The following is an 8,940-nucleotide window of genomic DNA, read 5'->3' as shown; positions in this document are numbered from 1 at the left end:
AACCACACCACCTACTTTTATTTCATTTAACCTTTACCACTTCTCTGTGAGTCAGTGAACAGGTAGGTATCATTGACCCCATTTTACAGATGAGGCTATTTAAGTTTTAAGAGGTTAAATAACTAGCTGGTAAGTTGGAGAACCAGCATGGGAACTCAGGTCTGTTTGACTTCAAAGCCCATGACCTTTTCCTGTGACAGTGTCACCTCAACTTCACATCTATACACAAGAACAATACCTTTAGTGGAGACACATTCAGGTGAATGTTTATAAAAAGGGAAAGCTTAACCCAAATTCAGGGCCAGAAGTTATAGTCAGAAGTACAGTCTTTTGTCTGAAATAAAATCTTTATTAGAGTGCTACCTTTCATTTAGAGATAATATACTTGAAAATTTCAAGGATGAACAAATTGCAATCTGGAATTTTTGAGGACCTGCCTTACCTAATATTTTCATAGAATAAATAGTTCTCCAAATGACACTGTTATCTAAACTGACAGTTAATTCCCTTTGCAGAAGAATTACAATAGGCCTTACATTTTATCTAATGAAGAATCCAATAAAAGCCACTTCCTATTACAGACACCTGTCTAAATGAGAGTTTTCATTTATGTAGAGATACCCTGGACAAATTCTGTGGTTCATCTTCTACTGACCTCTGCTCTTATTCCCCAGTAGAAATCATGGTGGTTTTCCTCCTTAGCTACTCCTTCCACTTGAAAAGTCTGCCCCTCTCTCCTCATTCAAAGCTGACTCATCTTCCTGAGCCCTCAGCTCCGAGCCTGATGCTTCTGTGACACCTTACACAGTTCTGCCCATTGTCCTCTTGCTGCCCCCTCAATGCCTCTAGCTCATTATTGCCCAACAGAAATAGAACAGAAGCCGCAGATGCGAGTCACATATGTAATTACACATTTTCTAATAGGCACATAAAAAAGGAAAAAAAAAAAGAAACAGGTGATGTTAATTTTTACTAATATATTTTATTTAACCCAATATATCCAAAATATTATCATTTCAATGTGTAATCAATATAAAGTCATTTTTAAGATACTTTATATACTCTTTTTGCTGACACAAAGACTTCAAAATGTAGACTATATTTTATGTTTACAGCATACATCTCAATTTGGATGAGGCACAAAGTACTTGGAAAATACATGTACCTAGTGGCCACCATACCGGAGAACACAGCTTGAGCCCCACCTCCTGTGGCATTTTTGTGGCATTTGTTGTGTATTCTGCGAGGCATGCCATTCTCAGGGTGGCATAGAGATGAAAAGAATGGATGAGTTTGACCCTTTGCCATTTACTAATTGTATGACCTTGGCAATAGTCAACCTTTGTAAGCTTCATTTTCTTCATCAGCAAAATGGAAATGTTTTTATTGTAGCTACCGTCACACTGGGCTATTGTGAGGAATGAACAAGATATGTGAAGTGTTGGGGCGCCTGGGTGGCTCAGTCGTTAAGCGTCTGCCTTCGGCTCAGGTCATGATCCCAGGGTCCTGGGATCGAGCCCCGCATCGGGCTCCCTGCTCCGCGGGAAGCCTGCTTCTCCCTCTCCCGCTCCCCCTGCTTGTGTTCCCTCTCTCGCTGTGTCTCTCTGTCAAATAAATAAAATCTTTAAAAAAAAAAAAAAGATATGTGAAGTGTTGAACACAGGGCTTGGTACACAGTAAGGAATTTAATAAGTATTAGCCAGTAATGGTGGTAGTGATGGTAGTAGTATCTTCTTAATATACTTGCTTTTATCCTTATATTTTCTGTTCAAATGCTATCTCCCCATGAGGCCTTCTCAAAATGTTCAAGGTTGAGAGACTTTATTTTAGCAAGCATTATACTACATCATAGTTATCACAGTCAGCTTTGGATTTTTGTCATTGATACATGAACATTTTCTGATCTTCCAATTTTAAGCTTCTCAAAGGCAGAGTCTCTGTTTTGTTTTTCTTTTTCTTTTCTTTTTTTTTTTAAAGATTTTATTTATTTATCTGAGACAGAGAGAATGAGAGAGAGAGAGAGAGAGCACACGAGAGGGGGGAGGGTCAGAGGGAGAAACAGGCTCCCCGCCGAGCAGGGAGCCCGATGCAAGACTCGATCCAGGGACTCCAGGATCATAACCTGAGCCGAAGGCAGTCGCCTAACCAACTGAGCCACCCAGGCGCCCTCTGTTTTGTTTTTCTATCAAAGAAACTAGCATGATGTCTACCAAGGAATAAAATGTCAATAAATATTTTTTGAACAAATGAATGAAAATTACATTTTACTGCTGTTATTTTTTTTCACACGTGGATATCTGGCCTCCCCAAAGGCAAGGGGCCAGATTTTAGAGTTACCCAACGAATTAATTACCAATGGGGGAAAAAAATCATCAGGATGTATTGATGATGAGAGATGAAAGAATAGAACCGTCAAGAATGGTTTCTGACTCCTGTGATTGTAGTACGAGAGGCATCTTTCATTGAGATATAGAGTTGGAGACATACCAGATTTGGGGGGAAATGCTGGTTATATTTTAGACATGTTGGATTTAGATTTCAGTGTGAAGTCAAAGTATTTATATCCAGCAGGCAATTGCATATTCAGGTTTGGAGCTCAGAAGAGGAACATGGAGTAGGGAATGGCTTTGACAGTAATCCTTTAACTGCTATTCTTTTGAAATCATGGGCGAGGACAAGATTCTAAGTTTCTGCCTTCAGCCATCTTGTCCTTCTCTTAAGAGAACACTATATACAAGAGTTGACCAGAGGAAGAACATGAGATGGAGACTGAGAAGGAGATGCCAGATATTCAGAAGGAGGTCCAAAAGGGAGTGGTGTGAGAGCAGCCCAAGGAGGAAGCCCTTAAGACTTCTTAAGACCTGGGTTTGCCAAGCTCATGGTTCAAGTTCAATTCCATTTTTAATTTCTGATTTCTTAGTCTTGTTTCCTTCTTCTTAGATGTCTTTCAATCTCTTACTGTTCTTTAGTTTCTGATGTTCATTCTCCCTGGTATGAGTCATAGTAATCCCTTTGCCTAGAGAATTTAAAGGGCTTCAGGAAGTGGAATGCTGGCTTTGATTAATCTAAGTGACTTCCAGTAGCTGCCAATTTTGCCAATTAATGGTAATAAATCCATTTCATCTCCTGTTCAAGGAAACAAGGCAAGGAAAGAGATAAAAAAAATTAAGTGGTCACTACAACATTTGAATCACTGTGTTAGGACCTTTATGCACATTATCCTAATTGATTATTAGCAATCAATCTGTGAAAGAGATATTATCCCCATTTTACAGATGAGGAGATTATACTTTTGAGAGATGGCATATCTTACCTAACGACTGCAAAGTGGAAGTCAGACTTGAATTTGGATTTCTTTGACTTAGAAGTCCAGCCTCTGTCCCAGGCCTTCACCCAGTGATTTGATGGTGTCATTTTCACTTTACTAAGTATCCTATAGAAAAATAAATTTTTAGGACCGATGTCTTTTGGTAGAGCACTGAGCTTCTATATAAATGGAAATTTGACTTTCCAATTGGGAGTTGCATGAGCTCTAAATTAACATGAGACCCAAGTAAATATAGCCCATTCATTAAAGGTATGATGCATTGTTCTTCCCTGAAAGGCATAATTTTCTCAGGAGTGCTTTGGGTCTGAGTTCATTTCCTTTGAGCGTCTCCTTCTCAACAGGCTACAATTTTAGCTCTTCCCTGGGAATGATGATTCAGATTTCCGAGGTTATAGCTAAATAAATGTCAAGCTCACATACTGCAGTGTCTGTACTCATTTCTACCTGACTGAGGGTTGAGGGGAAGCAACAGGATGCAAAACAGCACAACTTGTACATGTATAGTCAAGCTGGCAAATAAGTATCTTTCAATACCATGGCCAAGACTGGGAATCTTCTGAGAGTGCTCAGGTGCTGATGGCTTATCCATTGGAACAATTTTTCCCATTAGCCTTAGGCTTCTGCTGCTTCCATATAGGAAGATGAGCCAAATAGAATTGGAAAACAGGTTTGTGTTGGGTCTTCCCTCCTACACCTCTTATAGTTGTTCTCGAATGGCTGTATGTCCAGGTTGCTTGGGGAATATCCAAAAATCCCAAAGTCCAGGCCACTCCTCAGCACCATTACAATAAAATCGTGAGGAGGGGTGGAGAGACTCAAGACTCAGTATTATTAATGCTTCACAGGTGATTCCAATGTGCAGCCAGGGGCTGAGACCCACTGTTTTCAAAGTTTTAGGTCTAGGAAAATGGTTTTCAACTCTGGCTGCACATCAGAATAATCTAGACAAGTATTAAAAATACATACTGTCAGTTCACACCCATGATTTAATTGGTCTATGGTGGAGCTGAAGCATCAGTAGTTTTAAGGAACTTTCCAAGTAATTCTAATATTCAGCAGGGGGAGAACCACTATTCCAGAACTGAGTTTTGAGCAGTGGTCCCCAGGCTCCTTCTCATACTTGAAGGCATCTGTGAATCCCTTGGAGATCTTTGGATTAAAATACAAATCCACCTCACCACCAGAGATGCTGATTTAGTTGATATGAGGTAGGGCCTATGATTTTGTCATTTGTAACAAGCTCCCGTGGGATGCTGCTCATTCCCAGATCACTCTGTAAGCAGCATTGGCCAAGCATCTACCTTACCATGATTTTGCCACTAAGCCTTCTGGTGGGCTAGGTATGGGTTGGCAAATGGGAATACCCTCTTTCCCCTTTGGATGCCTGGCAGATATCTCTTAGTCATCAAGTACATTGACTTGAGAGTTACAGGTTCTTGAGTTTGTTCTCCAGTTCTGCTCCCATGCTTTCTTGCTATGGGATATAGGCCAGGGCAAGAGAGATTATTTATGTCTCCTTAACTGTAAGATGGAGATGATAACAGCACCTACTTCATAGAGTTACTGTAAGGATTAATAGAAATGCTACATATAAAGTTGTAGCTAAGTGTTTGACACATTCTAAGTACTCAGTAAGTGGTAACCAATACAGCTGTGCATCCATGACATCCATGGTATATTAGGTTTTTCAGTATATTTTAGCTACAAGACCTTTCTTTTAACTGTAACTTACATGGAAGCTCTATATATGCAATATATAAGATAAGGTTAAATCCATTTTTAAAGCAGAGATGTGTGCCCAGCGCCTGGAATCCCTCTGCTTCTCCTCTAGTCTTCCAAACACTTAGCCAAGGCAGTAGATGTGCTATCTTCTTTGAATGTACCAAGTCTAGTCCAACCTACTCATTTACAGAAAAACCCATAAATGACCTACCCAAGATTATGCAACTGGTAAATGGTAGAGCCTACTTCTGACCCTTGGGACCTGGTTTTAGTAAGTTCTTTTTGGTCACCAAATAATAGCGGAATTAGAACTAAGGGCAATACTACTAGATCTGTGTTTTTCTGAATAAAAAGGGAATTTATTATTAACTGAATTTTAATCTTATGATCAATACATGTTTACAGTAAGAAAAATAATTAAAGACAAAGGGAAAGTATAAGCCTCTCTCCCCATTTTTATGACTTCCATCCCCATTTCTAAAAGCCAACCATTGTAAATAGTTACTTGGATGTTTTTCAGAATTTTTAAACATTTATACAGAGTGATAATATATAAAATGTATAAAAATATATAAATATATATATTCTTTTATACCAATGGAAGCAAACCATATCTACTCTTTGGTTTCTAGCTTTTATTTCACTTAGTTATCTCACTAATCATTCCATACTGTATATGTATATATAAAATTATCATTTTTTGTGGTTACAAGAGATTCCTCTTTTTTTTTTTTAAGTTAGCCCACCTTCTCGGGGGTGAACATGAGACTGCTTATCGTTTTAGCTGTGGCTATGCTTACACATTTGAGTAACTACTTCTAGATTCCCAGAAGAAAAATTTGTAGGGTGAGTACACCCATGCACCCTGTGTTCCTTCAGTTTTGCCACACTGCATTGCAATTTTCTTCCATGGGCCTGTGAGTTAATCACCTTTGGGAAAAAATTAAGGAACTTCCACAGCTGAAATGCCAGACTCCATCCACATTAGACTTTTCATCTTGGTCCAGTTTGTAGAGGCTGAAAGTTCCAGCACTAGCTGTGGGCCTTCTGTTCTAAGGACTAAATGGAGCAAATGTTCTACCCTCGATTCCCCCTGGGCAACTAAACAGATATTTACAGGCCCAAATTGCTCATGTATCATTCACCTTCCCCCAGCCTCTACTCACTCAGTCTCTTTTGGCCAACCAGTAACTGCAAAGCACAAAATGCCATGACTTCCCATTAATAATTTTCTCTGTCTGCTCTGGGGGTTGGCCTCAAAACGGAGGTGTCTGAAACATGCACCCTGATCTATGAAATTTCTAGTGGACAAAGTTGTTCAGTGATTTTTCAAATAATGCAGCTAGAAAGGGAGAAATGGTTTAAAGCCATGATTAATGCCACTGTATCCCCGGATGCCTTACTTCCTCAGCTCATCACTGTAAGTAATTACCTGCCTGATCCTGGACAAGTTCTTCTGTTTGGCTCAAGTCAGCTATTGATCATTTATTTAAGAATTGCATACTCCAGGGAAGGTGGAAAAAAGTCTCCAAATTAATTTTTTTGAGCCCACTGTGGTCATGAATAAATATCTTTCATTCAGACAATTTACATCAGCAACTGCTTAGCAGTGGGAATTTGTTTACCACTTCTGACCTGGTCCTCTGAAAATTGGTTTTCTAACCAGTCTGTGAGTGGCAGTTTTAAATTGACACATTAAATTTTCAAAATCATATTTGACTTATTGTCTCCTGCTCACAATGTCGCTCAGTGCTTTGACAGCTACACATGCTGGTGTTCCGGTTATAAAACTAGAAGGCTCCCAAGGCTTTTCTTCTGGGAGCACATGCTTATCTTACAGGTTGGGACTCCAGCTAATAGTTTCCTTAACTAGAGGATGCAGGCATGTGGTGATTTTTGAGCAATCATAGTATGAAAAATAAGCAAAAAAAAAAAAAAAAAAAAAAAGTCATCCAAGCAGGGTTTTTTTTTTTTAGAACTAGTGGAGTTCATCAAGATAAAAAACTTCTGCACGGCAAAGGAAATAGTCAACAAAACAAGGAGGCAACCCACAGAATGGGAGAAGATATTTGCAAATGACACTACAAATAAAGGGCTGGTATCCAAGATCTATAAAGAACTTCTCAAACTCAACACCCAAAAAACAAATAATCAAGTCAAAAAATCGGGAGAAGGCATGAACAGACACTTCTCTGAAGAAGACATACAAATGGCTAACAGACACATGAAAAAATGTTCATCATCATTAGCCATCAGGGAAATTCAAATTAAAACCACATTGAGATACCACCTTACACCAGTTAGAATGGCAAAAATGGACAGGGAAAGAAACAACAAATGTTGGAGAGGTTGTGGAGAAAGGGGAACCCTCTTACACTGTTGGTGGGAATGCAAGTTGGTACAGCCACTTGGGAAAACAGTGTGGAGGTTCCTCAAAAATTTACAAATAGAGCTACCCTATGACCCAGCAATTGCACTCCTGGGTATTTACCCCAAAGACACAGATGTAGTGAAAAGAAGGGCCATATGAACCCCCATGTTCATAGCAGCAATGTCCGCAATAGCCAAACTGTGGAAAGAGCCGAGATGTCCTTCAATAGATGAATGGATAAAGAAGATGTGGTCCATATATACAATGGAATATTACTCAGCCATCAGAAAGGATGAATACCCAACTTTTACATCAACATGGATGGGACTGGAGGAGATTATACTAAGTGAAAAAAGTCAAGCAGAGAAAGTCAATTATCATATGGTTTCACTTATTTGTGGAACATAAGGAATAGCATGGAGGACATTAGGAGAAGGAAGGGAAAAATGAAGGGGGGGAAATCGGAGGGAGAAATGAACCATGAGAGGCTATGGACTCCAAGAAACAAACTGAGGGTTTTAGAGGGGAGGGGTTGTGGGGATGGGTTAGCCTGGTGATGGGTATTAAGGATACCCATGCTGCATGGAGCACTGGTTGTTACACGAAAACAATGAATTGTGGATCACCACATCAAAAACTAATGATGAATTGTATGGTGATTAATATAACATAATAAAATTAAATTAAAAAGAAAAGAAAAAAATCGATAATGCATTGTGATGGTGGGTAGGTGGGTAGGGGCGGAGCCATCACCAGAAGTAGAATGCTGGAGGCAGCGGAAGCTCTGGCAGCTCAGGACTGAGTGCAAGTCACAGAATCAGCATGATTCTTCAGAGGCTCTTCGAGTTCTCCTCTCTCATTAGGTCTGCAGTCTCAGTTCATTTGAGGAGCAACATTGGTGTTACTGCAGTGGCATTTAATAGGGAACTTGATCCCGTACAGAAACTCTTCATGGACAAGATTAGAGAATACAGAACTAAGCTACAGGCATCTGGAGGATCTGCTGATACTGGCCCAGAGCACCAGCAAGACCTAGAGAGGGAGCTTTTGAAGCTTAAGCAAATGTATGGTAAAGCAGACATGAATACGTTCCTGGACTTCACATTTGAAGTTCCTACATTTGAAGTCATCAAGAAGCGCCAGTCTTGAAAAAACCATGTAAAATTTATTTGGTAATTTGACCTAGATTAGTTGTACAACTGGATCAGAATAAACATACATTTCTCAACTGTCAAAAAAAAACAAAAACAAAACAAAAAACAAAAACCAAAGAACTAGTTAATGTTTATTTTCACTGGAGCTCCCTAAATGTGAATCTTTATGAGCACTGTATAGTATAAAGCTGCTTCTAATATTTTTAAAAAATATGTCTAAATATGCAGCCTGAGTCAGAAATATTGCCATGAGAAAGAAAGAAGCCTTCTTCTTTATAGTGTATGAACTCGTGTGTGTGTGTGTGTTCACACCCACCTGCTTTCCAAGTGTTAGGCAATTTTAGTGTTGGCATATTCCTGTTAAT

General features: G+C 39.3%; 1 protein-coding gene across 1 annotated transcript; it reads left to right on the top strand.

Annotated features, from left to right (window-relative positions):
• Positions 1–8,130: 8,130 nt before the first annotated feature.
• Positions 8,131–8,570, top strand: LOC118020909 (ATP synthase-coupling factor 6, mitochondrial-like). Its single transcript, XM_035020808.1, has 2 exons — positions 8,131–8,147; positions 8,237–8,570. Exons 1-2 carry the CDS (start codon positions 8,131–8,133, stop codon positions 8,568–8,570), a joined length of 351 nt encoding a protein of 116 aa, XP_034876699.1.
• The last annotated feature ends 370 nt before the right edge of the window (positions 8,571–8,940 follow it).

Source organism: Mirounga leonina, unplaced genomic scaffold, assembly GCF_011800145.1.
Source record: "Mirounga leonina isolate KUSES-001 unplaced genomic scaffold, KU_Mleo_1.0 Mir_114, whole genome shotgun sequence".
Taxonomy (NCBI): Eukaryota; Metazoa; Chordata; class Mammalia; order Carnivora; family Phocidae; genus Mirounga; species Mirounga leonina.
Note: the sequence above shows the minus strand (reverse complement) of the source record. Positions and strands in the feature narration are given on the sequence as shown.